Here is a 23024-nt window from a genome sequence, read left to right on the forward strand (position 1 = left end):
TACCTATGCGCAAGCATAAATAGAAGGTCATTCACCGAACAAGGCCACGAGCCCATTTTATCGCAATATATATTATAAAAAACATTAATGTATAATTATACATGTTAATGTTTGCTCGCAATTGTATAAACATGGAGAAGTTGGACCATCTATAGGAACATATGATAACAGCTGATTTGAATTACTTCGACCAATTGAACAACGTTCGTCAAATGTTTAAAAAACAAGCAGACATTTATTTATAGAACATCCAGAGGTCTCGCAGGCTTGATATTAAGATTCATTCCAAATTTGTGGGTCCAATAATTATCGGCGAAAATGATAATGCTATACGTGAAACACGTTTTACCGGCAAGCTGAATAAATTCGAGGACGTTCGGCGACCGCTTGTAATATATTTTTGACGTAGGCGTGGAATTTCTTACCAACTCGACGATGTCTAACAGTATTGTGCGTATACGTATAACGGGATTGAGGCATAGGTAGTCTTTATGATATACTCCAACGTAACAATTGCGAATAAATGAGAATAGTAATTGCACGTCCAGGTATGACCATGCGAATATTGCAGTAACAGGATTGCTTTGACCGGTCAGCTGCTATAAAATCTGTTGGAAAGCTTTGAGCATACTATATTTATACGTGTGTCGTATGCCTGCACGCGTATATACGTCTAGATGTGAGATTAAAGTAATTGAAATAAATGGTAGATTTGCGATTGAGTTAAACAAGCCCGTAGACATAATATATCCCTATGTATAAGTTCCCAATGCAAAAAATTTATGGCTTATGGATGTTTGTATGCATATTGTACGTACATCGGTACTCAAGGTAAATCAAAGGCTCATTTTTCAACTTCAGTAATTGCATCCGATCGATTACATTCAATTTCTCCATTCATTGAGTTCCGATCTATTTCGCATTGTGTATTGAATACTACTGATAGATTCGAAATTCGAACCCTCTCGCGGTATCAATCGCATACGGGTTATAATAACGAGTGTATAAACACGAACGCGAGTCTGCGTAACGCTGGCCTTTTCGAACGGTGAATGGGAATTGGGACACTGGATGAAGCCTACATTCCATCTGTAAAAAATAACAACGTGTTAACTTTGCGCAGCTTTCTCTCTCCGTCTGTATCCTCCTCGTTCGAAAATCGTGGAGCTAGTTCAATTTATTGAACTTTAAGAATGTGTAAACTCGCGCGTAATAACAGACCAGAAAACGATAAGGGCTTCTGCTCTCTGGCGGATGGGATCCAATACTACGCGAGCCCAGTGCAATCGGTTTCAAAGGAACTGAAACCTGCTGAAAACAGCTCTGGAATTTGGAAAAACGAACAAAGATCTTGTCGCGGAATGGAAAATCTCTACTGAATTAAAAATATTTGTAAATGAATAAAGAAATCAGCGACGCTCTCGTTCCTGCGTTCGGGCGAAAACCGACAGATAGCGCGGGCGTAAGGGACGCGAGATTTTCGGCCGAGTAAGCGAATCTACGTTGGTCTTTCAAACAGCGGTCCTAATATATTTGCTGTTTCGCAAACGAAAGACAGCCAGCGGTATCAGGCCTCGTTGCTCGTTCGTTGGGCGCAGGAAGCGTTCAGCGTTGCCACGAACGTCGAACAGGTGCCCCCACCTAATCACCGCGGTGGAGGTGCGTGTTGGATCGCTATGTGCACCTGCGAGTTTCATCGCTGCGCTACTAGGTCATAGGTGTGTATTAATGGTTGTATAAATGCGGGTGAAATAAGCATTGTCTAACAGCATCGGGTCGGTTAAATCGGTGGTCCGATATTATCGCGGCGAATGAGAAACATCCTGTAACAGATGACTCGCGCTCCAACTGTCAACTTTCATTTGCCCGTTTCGCGTGGAGCCCGCAGCTGCGGACCGTAGTCGGCATTAATATTAACCTGATGCCCGTTACTCTTCGAGCGTGTTTCTGACAATACATTGTGAATTGCAAGACCTCGTATCGTTCGGCTAATCATCGATAAAAGTACGATCCGATCCCTATCTCGGGGTTTAACTGGCGATTGATTGAACATCCATTATTGCGATAGTGACGCACGGTGTAGTAATCCGCGTGCGTGTGCAGTTGCACATCAGTGAGTGACCAGTGGGCCGCGATTTTGCGAACCAAGGTACGCGGTCAGCGTTCGATTTACACGGGTAACCTGAATTAGACCGAGTGAAATTCGGATATATTGTATTAGAATTAGTCGCGTCACTCTTCGTCGTTCTCGATTGCGGATCTTCTTCACTCACAATATTATTTTCACTTCGTTTAATCACTTTGACGTTTCGCCTCGATCTGTTACAGGTTACCACGAGTCGTCATGTGACACCGTCGACGACCCTATCAACATTGTTCAGTTGTGACTGTTCCTTTATTTGCCACCCTCCCTAAACCCCCCCTCCCCTCCCCGACCCTCCGACCCTTTCTCGATACAACCAAGCGATAAAACATTCTACCTCTAACAGGTAGCACTGCTGAAAGTAATGCTCAAAACAATAGACATCGTCTAGTACACCTCGTGTTAGCAACAAATAGATCAACCTAGTGACACGTCAACATGTTTCGTTCCAAGATTCGTCTTCACACGTGCCGTGTTATTGTTATCACATCTCTGGTATGGTTCCTTGTCGGTGTAATGGTGCTAATGTTTTACTCCGATTGTATCGGCGGCTCTGGATGGGGCTGTCCTGACAATAGGCAGACTGCGACGCACCACAGAGAGCCTGAAGCAGCTGAGCTGGTCAGACGGGATGTGGAGACGTCTGAGATCAGTAAGAAAAAATACAGACAATCTGATCTGCAGTTGTGGATGCCTGCTAAAGTCGTTAAAGAGTCTAAAGGCAGTCCCGGTGAACTTGGATCTCCGGTTCACATTCCATCGGAGAAGGATGCCGAGCAACAAGAGCTCTTCAAGCTTAATCAGTTCAATCTAATGGCTAGCGACATGATTTCGTTCAATCGATCGCTCAAGGACGTTAGGCTTGATGGATGCAAGAATAAGAAGTACAACAAGTATCTTCCAACTACTAGTATTGTTATAGTTTTTCATAACGAAGCTTGGAGTACTCTTCTTCGTACTGTTTGGTCCGTCATCAATCGATCTCCGAGAACTGTTCTGAAAGAAATCATACTTGTTGACGACGCCAGTGAACGAGGTAAATTATGGCTTTAAGAGCAACTTATTAATGTTCTCAGATACAGTGCCTCGCAGGGCATCCTATTGCAATAGCTGAAGTAACAAATTTGAGGGCAGGTGCAAAATTGGGAAAGCGCGAAGAATATTCAATTGGATCAGTAAAGAATGTTTCTTGACCATCAACTTTTCAGCTTAGTTATGTTTACAGACTGTTTTCACAAATAGAAAAGTCATATACTCTTATGTGTTGATTCAAATGTCATTCAGTTGATCAGCTACATCCCGCTTGTGTTATAAGAAAACACTTCTGTGGTACTTAAAATATTTAATGTGTAGATTTGTTACTTGTACAAGCATTGAATATCAGCATTGCCTATCAATGTAATTTTTTTCATGTAATTTTTTTTCACTAAAAATGATTTCTATGAAAATGTAGTCACCATATTCAGAAATGTGACATTATAGCAAAGGTAACTGAAACACGGTATTTACAGTTTTGGTCTCAGCATTGCACTTCATATTTTCAGTATAAACTTTTCTATTTTAATTTGTTCATATTTTCGTAAACACCAAATGCTACAACGAAACTAAAATACATGTTAGTCGCATCGTAAATAATGCAACACTTGCAAATTAATCAAAATTGTTGAGCATTAAATAATCTTTTCTTCACTTACTCCTCTTTCATGAGTAAAATGTTGCAGCATATGGTACACTAATCGAGTGTTTTACAATGAAATTGAGATATCCTGTTAACAAGTTAACTTGATTATTACTTATTCTAGAGATTTTCAAATCTCATGGACGTATATAATGGTATATAACAGTAATATAATACACCTTGCATGATTACCAAATTATTTAAACTCTTTTTGTATCTTTTGTGAGCATATTTTCGTACAGAATTAATTTATGAATCAAACAACATTTTTCATTACAACTGGCGTTCTTGTTATGAGCAATGTAGCAAAAACGTGTAAACATTTAGGATTTATAAAATAGACAAGTGCGGTAAGAGTCTTTCTGTATAAATAATCAAGCCACCGATAGAATAAATACTACGTCAAGAATCAAAGAAACTTGTTTGAAACTGGATATTTCTAGGTTTTAAAAAAAGTAAATGTGATAATTATACGGTATATTGTGACGTGGTTACTTGAAAAATTCAGCCTACTCAACTTCAATAACAGTTACTTGTAAAATCAGTTCTAGAATAACACGCACATGGAGATAAGAACTTTTCTTCATGTTGTGGTGATAATAAGCTGCAAATAATTAAATTCTTATCACAGTACACATTATGATATTACAGGATATTCTACTACTACTAAAATTTGTCGCCTTTCCTACATTGTTGAAAAATTACATAAAATTCAACCTGCAATTGTCAAAATCCTTTATTTTATGTTATTGCATTCAGTACCTACAATTTCTAAACATTCCTGTGTCTGATTAAAGGTCAACATCGCGATATATATTTTTCGATCTGAGTTTTTATTTTTTTCAGAACACTTGAAACAGGATCTCGAAGACTATGTAAAAACCCTTCCAGTCCCCACATATGTATATCGCACTGAGAAGAGGTCAGGTCTTATTAGAGCTAGACTGCTTGGGGCAAAGCATGTTAAAGGACAAGTAATTACGTTTTTGGATGCTCATTGCGAATGTACAGAGGGCTGGCTGGAACCGCTCCTGTCACGAATCGCTGACGACAGGACCACTGTAGTGTGTCCAATTATAGATGTGATTAGCGACGACACGTTCGAATATATAACTGCCAGTGACATGACGTGGGGAGGATTTAATTGGAAATTGAATTTCAGATGGTAAGTGAGCAATTCACCAATTACATAATACCACGTCCGTGTCTGAAGCTCCGTTTTCAACTACTCTGCATAGGATCTTCTGCAGAATGTGTAAATCAGATTCGGTTTGATAAATCCTACAGGTCGGATGAGATGAGGGATTCATTACTATCTGGTGAAAACTAGCTGCAGTGTAATCAGTTGATCAGAATGTTTGTATTAATCGATACAGGTACAGGGTTGCTCAGAGAGAAATGGAACGGAGAAATGGAGATAGAACAGCCCCTCTTAGAACGCCGACTATGGCCGGAGGATTGTTCTCAATAGATAAAGACTACTTTTATGAACTTGGTGCTTACGACGAAGGTATGGACATATGGGGTGGAGAAAACCTAGAAATGAGTTTCCGAGTAAGTACAATTATCAGAATTCATCAATCTCCTTTGGCCTATCAGTAATTTAGCAACCGAGAATTGGAATCTTATCATGTGTTGCTACCCTGCAACTGAATCTCTTGAAATATCTGCTCGTATTCCGAAATTTCATATTCAGTGTTTAGAAATATAGTCAACAAAGAAATTAGCAAAATAAGCATATGCTTTTTCTTTAAAAATACTATCATATTTTGTTATCATAATTAAATGAAAAGTATCTCTCTGGCTTATTTTTCATTTTCCTATGTATTCTAAAATTCAAATATGATTTACGGGTGTATAATTGAAATGGTTTTAATATAACAACCCGTAGAAAGAGTTCAAGTAAACTCAAAGCGCACTAAACATTACATCAAAATTTTACGACTAGCAAAAATCCTGGAGAATACTGTTAGCTAATACCGTAAGCAAATGATAACTTCGGATAGAAAGGATGACGCCTAAGGTCAATATTCATGGGAATTACTAATCAAGGGATGTAGGCATCTATTCATTATCTGTAAAGCTAAGAGTTCCTTGTAGGTCTGGCAGTGCGGCGGTATACTAGAAATCATTCCTTGTTCGCACGTGGGACACGTATTCCGTGACAAGAGTCCGTACACATTCCCCGGTGGTGTCAGCAAGATTGTTCTACATAACGCCGCTAGGGTAGCTGAGGTCTGGATGGATGAGTGGCGAGACTTTTACTATGCTATGAACCCAGGTTAGATTACTACATTTGAATACAGTTTAACCGGTTGGTATACCTAAGCTAATTGTGCTAACGGAAATTATTAACTGTGTTAATATTTCTCATGTTCGCAACAACAATACTTTTCACGCATACGTGGTTCTATTTTTTATTCCGACTGTCAGTTTTATGAACCTACTGTCAGGAAGTTACATAACGCATTGTTCGCGTACCAGTTGTGCAAGTGTAAATATGTCAATTACAGATTTCAATCGTAATTTATATGCACACTTCATGACACCATAACGTTGTGAAATCACAGCTCTACAAAATACGTAAAACTCTCACCATTCTGATATTGATTGTATCGAAAAATAAAACGCAATATCAATACTGAAAAGAGAATCAAGAAAATTCCAGTGTCTACCAAGCCTACGCAAGTCTTGGCCAGTTTTTCCCGAGGCAAATACTTGCAACTATAGGTCTTCTTCCCAAGTCAAAAATATTTATTGTACCTTCTACTATTTTTTATGAAAGTGATGTGTCTTGGAGTTCATACTTAGAATAATTAAGGTGCTCGCATTTATTCACAATAGAAGTATAAATACAGAAAGCTTCATGAGCGACTTTTTCGTCCGTATGTAATAAGATGACAAATGATAATCAATCATAAACAATTTTTCCACAAGTTGCAGTTGAAGAATGTAATACAAAGCAAACTCGGAAACGTACACATAACACATTGCGTTAATAAACTTGTTAAACAATTCTGTATTATCATACTTCCACATAAATTCTTAAGCTTTGCGAATGATCAAGTTGTTCTTATCATTAATGAGTTTGGTATTTCAGGTTTAGTATTAGAAAGTTTTGAATTTTTTGAATGGGCATTAAATAGCGTCTTAACCATTCATCCATCCAACCGACTAACTCACCCTGGATTCCTTGTATTGTAATAACAAGATTGACTCATGTATGTAGATTATAGGTGCTGTTCCGAAGCAGCAGAGAGAAGATTACTTTTTATTTTAAAACATTTGGTTCATATTTTTTACTCGTATGTTTGTTAGGCTAAGCTAACAAAGTAAACTCTAACACACTAACAGAAATGAGTTGGTTAGATATGGATGTGTGGTGGGACATTGGAAATAGCGACATGTTCACACGTTGGACATGTATTCCGTAAGTCAACCCCATACACGTTTCCTGGTGGTACAAGCAAGATAGTCAACCACAACAATGCACGACTTGCAGAGGTCTGGTTGGACCAATGGAAATACTTCTATTACAACATTAATCCAGGTAGCACTAACACCAGATTTGCTGAGCATCTCTATGTGACTGCTGCCTTGCCTGTCTCCAGCATGCCTCTTTATGTCAACCTGCCAGCATGGTTCTTGCGATTGTTACCACTCCATTATTGTTTTAGTCTTTGAAATGACTTCTGTTGCAAAAGTTATTCAGTTACTTTTTGGGTCAACATCACCGCTAGCAGTTTATAATACAAAAAAAGCATTGTATATGATTTGTTGTCAAATACTGGTGATGCTTTTAATTTTAAAACATAGCATGATGATGATAAAATTCTTTCGTATTTTTCTTTTTTGATGTAGCGAAAACGCATTTTCTTAGAACATAGGCCAGTAAAGGAATGTTGTTAGTATCAACAATGGGACTAATCCTAAGTAATCTCGTTCCTATGATACAGTAAGTTGTGAGAAGTGACGAGATAAAAAATATGCTCAATTTAAAAAAAAAATTACCACTAAAAGAGGCTATACTTGTCATACTGCATTCAGTTGCTATTATTAGATTGAGTATAGCAGGTATTTGAGTATTTCGCAGACAAAGGATTACAGAGGAAAATTTGCTCTTTTCAGGAATTGGACTTTTGGGTACTTCTAAGTCTGTTCTAGTTTATCCTGTTCATCATTCGAACGAATTAAGCACTTTCACACTTCATACACAACTACTTTCATGATGCGATAGCAAATCACAGCACCAAAAAATCACTAGAAGAGACTATCTATCCTAGCATGAATAATTTTAATATAACTATGTTTGTTTACAGGTGCGCGTAGCGTAACTGTCGGCGATGTTTCCGAGCGTTTGAAACTGAGAGAAAATCTTGGCTGCAAAAGCTTCCGATGGTATCTTGAAAATATATATCCAGAATCCCCAATGCCGTTAGATTACTTCTACCTAGGCGATGTCAAAAACGTTGAAACTGGAAACTGTCTTGATACCATGGGCAGAAGAACGGGCGAGAATGTTGGCATCAGCTATTGTCACGGTCTTGGTGGTAACCAGGTACATATGAATATAATTTGACTACTGTTAAAAAAATTCTTCAAAAACAGGACTCAAACTTTCACCAACTTCTGAAAAGTCATTCTCATTGACTCCATATTTCCACCCTAGGTATTCGCCTATACCAAGAGGCAGCAAATTATGTCAGATGATATGTGCCTTGATGCAGCAAATCCACAGGGTCCTGTAAAAATTGTGCGTTGTCACGGAATGGGAGGCAACCAAGCATGGGTTTATAATGATGAGGTAGGTTCACTATTGCAGTATTGTCCATTATTCTTGTACTGATAATTAGAGGACCAGAGTTTTGATATTTGAACATTTTTTCAGACAAAATTAATTAAGCATACAAACACTGGATACTGTTTGTCGAAACCACGACCAGGAGAACCGACTCAGCCAGTGCTTGCTATATGCGAATCTCACAATCCTGGTCAAAAATGGATAATGCAGAGCAAATTTAAATGGCAAGCCAGCTAATACCGGGCAGTGAACGAAGCCAAGAATAACTTGCAATAATTGTTGATCCATTAACTAAATTATGACACAAGGAATCAACTCTCGAATAGAGCTTTTGAAATGGAACCATAAGCAAAGTTCTTATGGCTTCTGTGTAGATCACAAGCGGATAGTGATGCAGTTAAATCATTAAATAATAATGAAATGGACTATAGTTTTAATCGACCCCTGCCTTCGTCCGAAAGAAGACAAATGTATGAGTTGATGAATCTTTTAGGGCTTATTTAGTGTTTATAGCAGTAATTTATTACTGCAATTTTTTACGGTTTGCCTTAATAATTTCGGCCGAGAATAAATCACAAAATTACAAGTCGCTGCGTACGGTATAGGGTGTTGCGATGATCTGTTACAGTGTGCAGGCAGAGCAATTGAGTAAATTTTTCACTACGCAGAAGAGGAAGCATATCAGACAACTGTTATAAATAAATAATTGTTGACATAGACATTAAATGAGACATATTTGTTAGTTTGGGATGAGTGCAATGACGAAGTTTGTTAGTTCTGTCCTCTAAATTTTGAATGGATGCGAAATAAACACGTGTAATTGTCACAGATGTCTTTAACCAGACATCGAAGTGCAAGCTACGTCATTACTTGTTACAAAGTACAGTTAAGTACTCGTTGTTATAGTGCAGAAAAGGAGTTCTGGAGCTTTGTATCAATAATAATCAAATCTCCATAAGAATCTGCATTTAAACGTTTTAAGATATTGATTCGGGGTTCTTCTAAAATTTAGAGCCCGACATAGATCGTCGTTAACGACCATTAATAGCAAAATTAAATTTCCCGTGATAAATTCTCATTTCTCTTGTGACTGAACAGTTACATGCTTTTTGTACTGATTTAAACTATTAATTACAAGGGATGTACACGACGATACATGAACACCGGGCAAATAAATATTTAACTATTGGCAATAACCATTGAAGGTATTTAGATACGTTCATTTGTATTTGTTTATGAATAACATCGTGTATGATCTTGAAACTCTTGATATTTGACGGATCTATACAGCTCGGCAAATTTTTTAATACTTATGGTGATGGTGCAACAGTTTACAATTTACAGCTTGAATATATTTAATTATTCGTTTTAAGACTGCAGTATTTATTTTTGTACAGCCCAAGAATTGAGTTATATAATGTAGGTAAAAGAAAGTATGAAGGAGCTAAATTTTTTAATGTATTTAATCTTCTCGGATTCTTAAGTAGTAACTTTGTTGTAGCTCTATATACGAAGATCAGTATTTCGTGTACCCCCTCGCAATCTATTGATGCCTGGTAAATCGGAATTGTTGCTATCCCAATACTGCAGATTGATGGCCATTCAACAAGCCTTAGCATTTACGGACAATGTTCAATTAAACGGCCGGTAAACCCAAGATCGTTGCCACTGTAATCGTACCGCCATCAACCTTTGAATTTTACAACGAATATTTCAATTTTGCTGCATTTTCTTACCATTTTTAATTTATGAGGTATCAATCAATAATCCATGCTGCCATGCCATGCCATGCTGTGCTGATACAAAGGCCGTTAGAATAATACGACTTTTGATAATTTAAAAATATTGCGTTTCATTACTTTCACACGGTGATCATGTAAGGTCGCATGGCAAAAATTTTTAAACCTTCGAATTTTCAAAATAAATGGTACCCATAGTATGTGTGTGAAAAATCTAATCTTCACATGGATCACCCATTGCTCAGTTGATCTTGTACCACAGTGTTTTCAACTAAATCAAAGCTTTTCTTTGAAGCATTCTTAGATACTAAACTAGAAAACATTCCTGACATACAAATTTGCTGATGCTAAATAGTTGAACATTACGTTTAGAACTGTACAAGATGAAGTAAATAACTTTTTGTTATTGTAAAGTACCTAGATTAAAGGTTTATTGTAAAGACTGTTCATTAAGTATTTGCATTGCAAACAGCTATTGATATTGCAAATATTTTCGCATTACTTCATACATTTGTAGCTTGCGAGTGAGTCTGATAGGCAGTGTTGAGGTAAATCTGATAAAGTGAAAAAAAAAGTGTTAAACAATTTCAACAATTTTCTATATTACACATACATATATGAAGTATGTTCCATTTAAGAGCGTGAGACCTTCCTTCATTCCGGTACACTTTCAACTATATGACATTAATATAAATTGTCCATTGCTTTGTAGAGAATTATGACATAATATACAATACAAATCTTTGTTATACATCAAATTTTTCCTTTTTTCATGTATTAATCAGAAAAAATGTAATTCCAACTCCCGAAATCAAAGACTCAATTCTCATATTTCTGTAATTGTTAAACTGACTTATTCCTTATTTAATACTATTTCGATCTCGCTGGCGACATTTTTGTGCCTGAAATTGTTGTATAATTGTGAAAGGATCCACTTAGAAAAACATAGTATTTCAATAGGGTTTTAATTTTAATGACAGTACGGTAAGAGTGAAAACAAAACTGATTACACCAACCATCCCGAGGATGTATTTTTTATTAAGCACGTCAGAACATTACATTGACTTCTAGTGGAATTGTGTAAACATTAAACGAAGTTGATGCTGCTTTGAACTCATATTATAAAGTTATATGGGGTACAGGATTCTTTATTATTTTAGTTTGTCAAGTTTTGCATTCATATTCACCAACTCTTCTTAAAAATTGATGAGTTCAACCCATGACAGGTATATTTTCTGCTTATTGTCAAGATTTTATTTCTTAAATGTGCTATAACATTTCTTCAAACTTCTTAGAGACCAGGTTTAACCTGCTTTAAGCTACTTTATTAGGCAATACTCAAGGATCCTGTACCTTTTGAGGGAAAATGAGAGGCAAGTTAAATAAACTGAAGTTCAAGATTAGTTGGAATAGGCGTTTATTGTTTAAATTTACTGTTCCTTAACTTCACGCAGACGACGTACAGCTGACCTGACTGAAGCAGCTGCTGTGGTTGAATAAACCCAGGCACCTCCTGCTACAGTCCTCTTACAACGTTTGCAAGACCAAATACCAACTACACTTCGCTTCATTGCATCCTGTGAAGCAATGAAAAGAGTTACGATTAAAGTCTGTATTATAGAGTAAAAAAGTGAAAACTTGACAGTGATATGGAAGAAGTTTGAAATGTAACTTAAGGCAATTGTTGGACATCTTTGTAATTGAGAATTCATTATGTTTGGTGCTCAACTAATAGCGAATTCGACTTACAGAAAAACAACGCAAACTGGGGAGTTTGCAGTCAATGAAAAGGCAAGCAATTTAATCAAACTACAATTACTCTACACTTTTGCTGGAAGTCGAGTTAGTCATAAGTGGATGGTTTTGAACAAAAGATCTACTCACCTTGCCACAAAACGTGCAAGTGTATTTGCTGTGTTGTGTGATTTCCATTTTCTTGACCATCTTTCTGAGGGAGGCACCATAACGGGTACCATATTTCCCAGTGATTCCAACCTTCTTTGTACGCTTGGCCTGTAATATAAGACATGACGAATTGAGCATCGAATTTCAATCTTGAAACTCACACTGTAACTAAGTAACGAATCGTGGGAGAAAGATAAACAGTAATGAAGCACATATTCGTTCAGATAGCTGGATATTATTTTGAACGCAATTTAATCAATTTATTCGATCAAATTTTGTTAGCAATTGTAAACATCCATAATAATGTGACACCATGTGAAGGAGGTAAACCAATTCCCCTGACACTGGCATTTAGCTTGAGGAAGGCACCATCAAGATGAAATTGCACGTTAGTATTGCACTTTAAAATTTGAACTATAGCACTTTGACCACTTCTAGGCACTTGTTACCTTACCGTATAGGTAAAAAATTTGTAATCATTTGCTGAAAAGTAGAATTATGATAGTCACATAACCACACATGAGTCAATCACGATAACCTAACCTAACAAAAATTGGGCGATATGGAAAACTCGTGAATTTGTGAATCTGGTCATAAAATATTGTCATGAATTAGTATACAAGCGATTTGAGTAAACAATGCTTTACGACATGTAACATATTTTTCACCGATTTCGTATTAAATACACGATTGCCTATCTTACCATTTTGTACAAGTTCCGACGACCGTCAAAAGAACCGGAAAAAGAGATGTTTTGCTATGAGTAGAGGTTTGGGGGAAACACGACAGTACCAAAGTCAAGACCATTTGTATTTACCCAGATTTCGAATTTTATCCGTGATTCAGTAAACAAGTATTAAAATCCTGCTTGAATTACTAGAAAAAATTTAATACAGTTGAAATATATACATTACAATGACACATTTTACGATTCGCAGGATTCAACGATGCAAGTTTTCTACTACGTGAGTCCGACACACAGTCGTAACTCATACGGCAGTATACGGGCACCTGTCCTATCGTATCTTCGCTGACCTGTCTGACGTGAGATACGTGCGTAAATATATTTAAAAACTAATAATATTCGTAGATATAAAAGATGTCTTATCGACATGGACGCGGAGTAAGAAATGCATACGGTTCATATCGTCAAAGAGAGAATTCCGACGATATTAATGGTAACTTTCACAGTCGACTACTATTTTTAGGTTATGTTATATTATGCTTATTGAGATCATATCCTATTGTTTATAATATTTATACATTGTATTACTTTACAATTAGCTTTATTTGATTATGAAACAAATATATCCGTGTGGAGTTGTGGATTTCACTATTATTTACCAGCGATATTTTGCAACGACCTGTATTTGATGAGTTTTGAGACACATCCCGTTGTATTTTGTTATAATTCAAATTCACCGGACTATTATTAAATAATTCACATGCACGGATGTAATGCCTCTAGTGTAGAAAATATGATTCAAATTCAAAATTTGCTGATTTTACTCAAGTTGTATCACTTAAAAATTAAACAACTATACCTCTATGCTTAAATAGTTGAATATAACTTGATATTCATTTTGTCCACAGATGGTTCCAGCTACAATGCAGGAAATAGACAGAGTCGCGGGTCAGCTCAGGGGAGCCGTGGTAGAGGTCGCGGCGGTCATCCCCCATGGCTAAAAGGAAAAGAGATCGGGCTTTATTACAAGAAAAAAGCACAGAGTTCGCAGCAACCGACTCATGCCATTAGATTAAATCCGCACACTGAAAGAAAAATTAAAAACCTGTTAGAATCGATGCCAAATACGAATTTCAGGCCAGCTTCTGGGACGGGAATGTGCGATGGCATTGATAGCAAGCTTAAGGCTAGGTACGATCACATAAATGACTCACATTTCAAAAAAAATTTCCTGGAAATTGTGTCTGGTGATATTCAGCAAAATCTTACAAAGTCTATGCTTGCTAAATCAAAGCTTGTCCAAAACGATACTTACGACAAGAGAGCAATTGAGGAACACAAAGAAAGGGTCGCGTCGCCTGGTTATCAAAAAATGTTAAAGTTCAGGGAAAAATTACCTGCTTTCAAAATGAGGCGGCAAGTCTTGGAGCTCATAGAAAAGAATCAAGTTGTAGTGATAAGTGGTGAAACTGGTGAGTGTTTTAATTATGTAATACATACATTTTGGAAGGAGATATGTTTCAAAAGTTAGCATTTAAAAATAAACCATCAAGGGCAAATTCCTTGATAATATCATTCTAAATGATTTCCCTACTTTTCTAAGCTTATATACATGTTTTCAGGTTGTGGCAAAACGACGCAGGTTGCCCAATTCATTCTAGATGATCAAATCGAGAGAGGAAATGGAAGTGTCACAAAAATTATTTGTACTCAACCAAGGAGAATTTCAGCTATATCCGTAGCTGAACGAGTCGCTACAGAGAGAGCAGAAAGGCTTGGATGTTCCGTTGGCTTTCAAATTAGACTTGAGAAGTAAGGATTCGATGTGACAAATAACCTTATTATACTGATTTGACAAAAAGTTCTACCTTGAAAGTTGAATTAAAAAAAAAATAATGTTTTCAGAGAGTTGTGCAGAGATTATGCGAGCATATTGTTCTGTACTACAGGCATGTTATTACAATTTCTGCATAGCAACCCAGCGTTAACTGATTGGTCTCATTTAATTCTTGATGAAATTCATGAAAGGAGCACGGAAAGTGACTTTATTATTACATTGTTGAAACAGATCATTCCACGGGTAAGTCTTCTGAAATGCGAAATGGTCATTTAATTTTGTAGAGTTAAAAGCGTCCAGACATCATTGTCTAAAATTTTTGCAGAGACCCAATCTCAAAGTGATTTTGATGAGCGCTACTCTGAATTCTGACCAGTTTTCAAAGTATTACAATAACTGTCCGAATATTCATATACCAGGTTTTACATATCCTGTTCAAGAATATTATTTGGAAGACGTACTCCAGTTTACTCGGTAAGTTGTAAGAAAACCTATCCTTACGTTACTTTCCAGCAACATAACCAGTACTATCTTAAGAATTTTATTTTAGTTTCAAATTCCCTCCTCCTCCTGAGATGCCAAATAATCACAGAAAGCACATGAAGAGGTATAAGAATCAGCAAAAAAAATCTGATGATTTCTTAGATTTTATTCAACCATATTTGCGGCATATCGAGTCTGAGGCAGGTACCTTACAAACACTTTAAATATTTCACCTAATAATGAATAATCTGATACATTTCTGATAGTGATTTATATTTACACAGAGAAAATATCCGCAATTTGTTATCGATCAACTTAGAAATCCAGTGAGTGAAGATTTGTCACTTGAACTTATTGCGGAACTGGTTCACTTTATATGTACAAACGAAGGTCCTGGTGCTATTTTGATATTTTTACCAGGAATGACTGATATTACAAAGTTAACGAGAATGCTGCTTGAATCTGGAGAATACCCATCAAGTGAGTAAAGCTGAGAATCTTCACAAATAACTAAAGTTTACTTCTTCATCTAATTTACTTTACATCAGACTAATTACCTTGAAATGAAATAGGTACATCAAAGTATCCGTTTTTTATTGGACTGAAATACGTCTTTCCTCGAGGAGTATGTATTTCAGTGACAGAAATCAATTATTTTTCTAGGTAGGTTTATAGTTTACCCTTTGCATTCACGCCTGCCAACAGTGGATCAGAAACTTGTATTTGAAAGACCTCCGGATCGCGTGAGAAAGATAATAATAGCAACATCAATTGCTGAAACGTCCATAACAATAGAAGATGTTGTGTTTGTTATCGATTCTGGTAAAATGAAACTGAATAAATTTGACACCGATAACAATATAGAAACGCTATTGCCAGAGCCTGTCTCTTTGGCCAATGCCAAACAAAGGCGTGGAAGGGCTGGAAGGCAAGTTGAGTTTGCTCAAAAATGGAAAATTGTTGAAGTAACTCAGTCTTATTCTGACACATCGACGAATTGTTGATTGAAAATTATATTTTCTGTTCTAACAGAGTTCAACCTGGCAAATGTTATCATTTATATACAAAGGCCAGAGAAATGACAATGGACGAGTATCCCTTACCAGAAATGTTACGAACGAGATTAGAACAAGTTATACTTCAGGCGAAAATTTTACAGCTTGGTAAAATAACGCCGTTTTTAGCAAGCGTAATAGATCCTCCAAATGCAAAAGCTGTCGAACTTTCTCTTCAGCTACTCATGACTCTGAATGCCCTTGATGAAGACGAACAGTTAACACCTCTAGGCTATCATTTGGCAAAAATACCACTTGACCCCAGAACGGGTAAGTAGAATTTATCTTTTCTCTATCCTGTAATACTCTTGTAATCGTTTATTCAATTGTTATTTTTATTTATCTTCTAGGAAAAATGATAATATTGGGAGCAATTTTTTCATGTGTCGAGCCAGTATTTTCAATAGCTGCCAGTCTGACTTACAAGGACGCGTTTTATTGTCCTTTGGGGAAAGAGGCTGAGGCTCAAAAACGGAAATTAGAACTAGGTTTAGGTCAGTACAGCGATCACATTGCACTTGCAGAGGCTCTTAGGCGGTTTGAAGAAGCAAAAACCAGAGGGTCTCCGGGATTCTTTTGTAGACAGTATTTTCTTTCATGGAACACGCTCAAGCTTTTAACAGACATGAAGAATCAGTTCGCCAAGTATCTGTGTGAGATGAACTTTCTTCACAGTGCAAATCCTAATGATGAACGTGCGAACAAAAATTCAAATAACTTGGCACTGGTTAAAGCGCTGGTTTGTGCCGGACTTTTCCCGAACGTTGCTATTGTTAAGTGAGTCATTCTTCATTCTTGTTTCTAGGCGGTTTAAAAGCTCTTTATTCCACTGTTTAATTCTTGGCTTTTTACAGGTCAGTCAGAAGACACGGTGCAAGCGTTGTTACTCCCCAAGACGGCAAAGTCAAGCTGCACCCGTCAAGTATAAATGAAAAATGTCAATCCTTTCCCAGCCCTTATTTGGTTTACTTCACCAAGCAGTTATCCTCAGCTATTTATCTACATGACACTACGAGTATTAGTCCTATGGGTTTGATATTCGCTGGTCCAAATAGTAAAATAGGTAAGTGTTAGTCAATGAATGACTCCTCTCTTATAAAAAAAGTACCACCAGAAATATATGCTAGTCACGGGAACCATTCCGATTATTTTTTGAATGTTTTGGATTATGAAAGAAATTGCTATAACGGTCCGATTGAACATCGAAATTTGTATACCCCGCAACTTAAATTTTTATACCGACTTTTGTTTGTTACAGGAGAACAGAATGGAAAATGTGTTATGGCACTACCAGGTGCCCTCAGCTTTTTATGTGAACCGGAAACTGCGTTCATTGTTCAGGTAAAACCTCAAATGTCTGATACATTCATTCGGGGACAAGGGTCTGTCCATCAGAAAATGTAAATACGTTTTTAACGGACAAATTCCAGCTGTATTATTGCCACGGCTATCCTGGATACGACAGAAATCTTTTTGTCCGATAATAGCAATTCACGCCTTGTTTTCAATTTATGCACTTATTCAAAAAAGATATTCAAATTCGAAGAATTTTAAACTACCTGTCGGTTCAACCATACTATGATGTAAAATAATTTTCAATGCCAGCGTATATTTCATGTTATTTAAAACCTGACAGTATAAGCTCTCTAACCGTTTCAAATTGAATAACACGGTAACATTTTGTTTCATTTTTTATTTTTCCGTTGTTACAGAAATTACGCGCTAAGTTGGAATGGTTGCTGGGATATAAAATCACTCACCCAGGGACGATAAAGTGGGACAGTGACGAAGGGGCGGTCTTGAAGTGAGTATTTGATATTGATTCACCAATAGTATTTTTTTATAAATTACAGTGATTCGCGTGATGAACATTTGAAGATTTTAATGGGGCCAAGATTTTTGGGATATCGAATCAAATTCTTGAATTTTTCGTAATTGGGATAAGAAATCTCGAAATCTTTCGCAACCTTCTGTAAGTCTTAGAATCATGGTAATTCATGATTCAACGGGATTTTCCACGGATCGCATTTTATTTCAGAGGTATGATCGAGCTTGTATCGCAAGGTGATGAGGAGATGGGGCTAGAATCTCGTACGTACCACGTGGGATTTGCCAATGAGACATACTCAGATTCTGATTGATAAATATCGATTCATAACGGTTTAATTTCATAAGTATATGAATAACTCATATATTTGTTTCTTTTTTTCAATATTTTTATTGTGCAAGAAACTTAGATGTGAGTATTATTCTTCAATTCCGCCTAGAACTAGCGCAAAGTGGAGGAATCGCAGCAATTTTCATTTCGTTGCTTGTTCTTGCTTGAATATATATACATGATGATAATACTTCCTTAGAAAAATAAATCTACGTGTATTCCAGTGTTGGAAATAATTGACATTAATTGTTGTAAGTATAGGTAGCGATCAATTGCTAAATGTTAGTTTCTTAACTAAAGACCATTCAATTTTTATCCACCTGAGTCACTGAAAAAAATTAACGATTTTTAATCTTTGGAGAATCTCGAAGTACAACACTCGACTCACGTATACGGATGTCTGCATCGTCGGGTTCATTGTGTCGAAATAATTAAAGAGTAAAACGACGCTAATTTTTAAATTTTAACCTGCAAAATGTAAGATATTTTTATTGTTATATATTAAGATTTGATCTTTCTTCATCGCAAGGCTATTACAAGTCGAAGTATGTCTTCTTTATGTTACTTCAATAGAAAATTATTAGCTACTGTCGTAGTCCTGATCCATTATCTGTAACCGCAAATTTGCATCTTCAATATACGGTGTAGACGTGAACTAAGAATTAGTTTATGTCCAGTGACACAACAGAAGTTGGAATTGTTGAAAAGATGTTACTTTCATTATTCCTAAACCTGTGAGAAAATTCCAATTTTTTTTTTGTTATTTCTCGTCTTATTTTCAAATTCCTGTAGTTTTGATATCCTCGCTATTTCTTTACGTGCCTCGGGAAATTGCTAACTGAAATTCTTTCGGCATATGTTTGGAAAGATACGTACATACAACTCCATAGAAAGAGATGGATAGGGAGGTCCGTGTCATTCTGATATGTGATTATGGCAGCCCGCAGGCGCCTGTACTTCAAACGAGCCAATAAAAAGTAAAAGTAACCGTTGAATCGACAACAATATTTCATTGATATTCATTGTTGTTTGGAGCTTTAATATAGAATTCATGTTCAGATGGCGTATTTAATTAATGCAATCCACCGCTCAAACACCTGACTTTCCTACCTGATATGACTGGCTGATTTCCAATTGTATTCCCGACCGCGTATGTTGTTTCTCCCTATTTTTCCTGTTTGCTTATTTTATCATTCTTGTTCCTTTATTTCTGACGTGTCCACCATTCCGCACTGTGACTGACTTGCGGCCAGTTAGCTTCCAGTGAGTCCTTTAGCAACTCAGTCTCAAACTCCACCTTTTCTTTAATATACCGTAAGAATGAGACACTCGTGCGTAATACCCGTGGACTAACTTCAAGCCCCTTTCGACTACAGGGCAAGTATGAAATTTTATCGACCAGAATAATATACCTTTCGTTCTTCGCAATAAAACCATAAATTGTTTCCTTATCCTTTCTTCCTTCGAATCAGCAATTCCTGTACATTTATATCCGATGAATTATTGAGTAGAACTCGTATATTCTCAGTATTTGTCCAAGTTGTATATTAAAGTACTGGAGAATTTACTCGATTATTTGGAATTTGAATTTTAATGTCAACGTAGCTTTAAATGTTAATTCATCTAATGAGGAAAATATTTCTATATTTTTATCTGTACTCGACGATTAGATTTTTTCCCGTTATCTTTGCAGATATTTTATGAGAAATACTGATGTGATTTCTCTCTAAGCGTACATAAACAGCGAAACTTCATTTCATCGTCAGACTGAAGATTTTTATCTTACCCTGTGAACAAATGAAATTAATATTACCAGCGCAATTTTTTATTTTTTTTTTATCTAGCATAATGATACACTGACAAATTTATCGTGCTCCTCAAGCCTGATAAAAACTGTTTCAGGAGTCGGAATATTTCATCTTTCATCCTATTATATATTATTATGGTATGAGACCCGAGCCATCTGCCGACGGCCATATTTGCTCGCAGACTTGTTTGATTGACAGCGGATGACATCTATTGATAAAAAGGTCGTCAACCTTTTTCTGAACAGATATAACACTGTAGCTCACGTATAGCGTGACACAAACCCACTCCAACAGTTCAGCTACAATATCGTTATACATTGCGTCTCGAATGTCAAGGCGTATCGCTTATTACACTTACATTATTCTCTACTCGTTATATCGCCGCAGCATTGATTATTCGGCAAGAGTATAATCATCGGCGATAAGCTGAGATTAAAATGGAACATACTTCCTACCATCGATAAGTGTACGGAACGATTCGTTGCGTCGAAAGTGCTCGACGTTTTCTGAATTCAGTCTGTTTCTCGAAGTAGTCAGTTTACGCGGTATCGGGATTTCAATGTATGGGTGTGGCTGAGCAATATGGCGCCGACAAGAGTAATCAGCTGATCATTTGCGATGCATCATATATTCATACGCGCTTTTAGGTGCACAGAAAAATTCGTGCAACCTGCTAGGCTCTAATTTCATTGCACTGAGTGAATATATAGCGAAAATTGTAGTCACAATCGACCTTTATCATTTAATACGAGCGGCATACCGTGTATCACTAGGTGGCCTTTTTCGACGCCTTGAATCCCGATATACCAAGAGAAAGTCAACCAATATCTTGTGAATCGTGGCCTTTGAGGAAGATAGTTGCGTGTCGAATTTAGCCGTTTATTTTAATCAGAAGGCAAAAAACAAAGAAAACTTGAATTACTCGTATACGTATACGGGAAATGCGACGACCTCTTATCGGAAGTTGGATTGCGGGTGAGCCGGAAATCCATGCTGATCACGATGAAAGAAAGATCGGCGGTGCATCCTTGCCGTGGGCCACTCGAAACTCAATGCGGATGAAGAATCTGCAAGAGATAAAAAGAGGCAAAAAAGTGGCTTACGGGCCAAACGCGTGATGAAGAGGACTGTGGATGCATCGAGACCTGAACTCCGTGGCGACTATGGATCGGCTGCAGGGGAAGGGAGGTACGATAATTGCGTTTCCTGCGCAGCGTCGTACATTCTGAGTGGCTTCTGCAGCGTGGATAAGCCGATGCGTCGAGTCGATTTAACCGTCCATAACCCGTCCGTGTGCTCAGGCTACGCCTTGGTGTTCAACTCCTTCGTGCAAGTGTTGCCACTACGCCCGTTCACCTACAACGAATTCACAAGTGAACTGAGACGGTGTGTGATAAGACATATGTAGTGCGAAATCACCGTCAACGTACCAAACCCGGTCAACTGTTACTTACATCAATATGATTGAAGTAATGATTTTATTTGTCAGAATGTAAATTGGATTTTTCACCGAATGCGGGAACAGAATCGGCTGTTACCTGTTGCAATAAATTGAAGTTTGCACCTCTCCCGGTATAACTTATCATACGGATGTTCGTGTATTTCGCCGATTTGTTCGAATTTCGGTTCGTTCGTATCCTCCGCTAGTGGCTGTCGACAGTACAGAGCGAAGTAAACAGTTTGTATACGTAAGGTATAAGGTGCCTCTGTGCAACAACACGTTCTTATCGGTTACTGGGTTAGCAGGGCTATCCGGAGCGTGATACATATAATACTTACTTTCCACGCCCACGCCCGACGACACTGTCGAGTCACTAACCTGCAGAAACGCGTCATTAATCAATTTTAACACAATTCACTGAACAAGCGAGTTCGAGCTTCGTTTCACCTGGATGCAGATACGGCATTCCTTCCATTATCGCGAGGTGAATGACGCCGGCTTACGGGGTGCTTACGGGTAATGCATTTTGTTCATTCGTTTTTTTTTTTTTCATAAAGATTCTGAAAATCGTTAATCACGTGGTTCTGAATGCTCCATTCTATGCATAATGGAGGTGTGCATTTTATTTTCGAACTACGTAAAAGTGGCCTACAAATATTGCTATACTTCGACGTACGTATGTAGCGATAATGAAACATGGTAAGAACTGATCCCGCTTATTTGAATCAAATGACACACTTTGTTTGAGTCGATAGAAGCGTAGGTACGAGTTAAACGAAGTAAACGAGATTACGGTAGATCTGCAGGCGAGTAGTAGTGACTTTGTCTTACCGAGTGTAAAGCCCAGCCTGCGTCGATTTCGCACTTATGATGTAATACAAGCCGTTCGGTATAGAGAAGACGTTTGTTCAGTCACTGATATGAAATTAGCACGAGTATTCGCGGTGCACGCTCTGATAAGTAACCAGCTACGCGTGCACGACGTTAGGCTAGTCGGTTATTTATTCTTCAGTTCCTTTTCCTTCCATCTTATACTCCTTCTGCAGATCCTCTCAGCTCGCGATCCCGCGATCCAGAAGACGCTGAAAGGCAAGTAGCGTTGCAGAGTTTGGATTAGAGCATAATTAAGAACAATTTACATCCTCTGCCAATCTATAAGCAACCTCTCTCGCGTGCTCTCTCTCTCTCGCGACCGTGTTCCCGTTTGTCACGTTGCACGCAGCACGTCCTGCAACCGAATCCCTTCCACGATGGCAAAACGAAACACCCTGAAAACTGTTCCGGATTCACA

General features: G+C 37.4%; 3 protein-coding genes and 1 long non-coding RNA gene across 8 annotated transcripts; 2 read left to right on the plus strand and 2 right to left on the minus strand.

Moving 5' to 3' along the window:
- Positions 1 to 1547: 1547 nt before the first annotated feature.
- On the plus strand, positions 1548 to 11764 carry LOC107223594 (polypeptide N-acetylgalactosaminyltransferase 5). 4 transcript variants are annotated; one of them, XM_015663320.2, is made up of 8 exons: positions 1548 to 1718; positions 2329 to 3179; positions 4668 to 4986; positions 5198 to 5375; positions 7191 to 7371; positions 8141 to 8379; positions 8491 to 8625; positions 8710 to 11764. In XM_015663320.2, exons 2-8 carry the CDS (start codon positions 2582 to 2584, stop codon positions 8857 to 8859), a joined length of 1800 nt encoding a protein of 599 aa, XP_015518806.1. In that variant the 5' UTR covers positions 1548 to 1718; positions 2329 to 2581; the 3' UTR covers positions 8860 to 11764. The 4 variants fall into 4 exon arrangements, with proteins under 4 accessions (XP_015518806.1, XP_015518804.1, XP_015518805.1 ...); XM_015663318.2 differs by lacking the exon at positions 7191 to 7371 and adding an exon at positions 5922 to 6102 and having other exon boundaries at positions 1550 to 1718; XM_015663319.2 differs by lacking the exons at positions 1548 to 1718; positions 7191 to 7371 and adding exons at positions 2013 to 2149; positions 5922 to 6102.
- LOC107223588 (60S ribosomal protein L37a) lies at positions 11762 to 13111 on the minus strand. The gene is made up of 3 exons (XM_015663305.2): positions 12970 to 13111; positions 12246 to 12374; positions 11762 to 11938 (listed from the first exon to the last, which is right to left on the minus strand). Exons 1-3 carry the CDS (start codon positions 12970 to 12972, stop codon positions 11792 to 11794), a joined length of 279 nt encoding a protein of 92 aa, XP_015518791.1. The 5' UTR covers positions 12973 to 13111; the 3' UTR covers positions 11762 to 11791.
- A 136-nt stretch (positions 13112 to 13247) lies between these two features.
- LOC107223597 (ATP-dependent DNA/RNA helicase DHX36) lies at positions 13248 to 19542 on the plus strand. Of its 2 annotated transcripts, none has more exons than XM_046729994.1 (14): positions 13248 to 13319; positions 13860 to 14423; positions 14574 to 14763; positions 14857 to 15031; positions 15114 to 15262; positions 15339 to 15471; positions 15556 to 15751; positions 15935 to 16199; positions 16304 to 16596; positions 16677 to 17103; positions 17181 to 17389; positions 17585 to 17667; positions 18039 to 18130; positions 18365 to 19542. In XM_046729994.1, exons 2-14 carry the CDS (start codon positions 14069 to 14071, stop codon positions 18465 to 18467), a joined length of 2670 nt encoding a protein of 889 aa, XP_046585950.1. In that variant the 5' UTR covers positions 13248 to 13319; positions 13860 to 14068; the 3' UTR covers positions 18468 to 19542. The 2 variants fall into 2 exon arrangements, with proteins under 2 accessions (XP_046585950.1, XP_015518813.2); XM_015663327.2 differs by having other exon boundaries at positions 13258 to 13444.
- Positions 19543 to 21185: 1643 nt separating this feature from the next.
- Positions 21186 to 22199, minus strand: LOC124292964. The gene is made up of 4 exons (XR_006902915.1): positions 22072 to 22199; positions 21831 to 21942; positions 21438 to 21648; positions 21186 to 21359 (listed from the first exon to the last, which is right to left on the minus strand). It is a non-coding gene; the product is annotated as an uncharacterized LOC124292964 (long non-coding RNA).
- Positions 22200 to 23024: the final 825 nt, after the last annotated feature.

Source organism: Neodiprion lecontei, chromosome 1 (assembly GCF_021901455.1).
Source record: "Neodiprion lecontei isolate iyNeoLeco1 chromosome 1, iyNeoLeco1.1, whole genome shotgun sequence".
Lineage (NCBI taxonomy): Eukaryota > Metazoa > Arthropoda > Insecta > Hymenoptera > Diprionidae > Neodiprion > Neodiprion lecontei.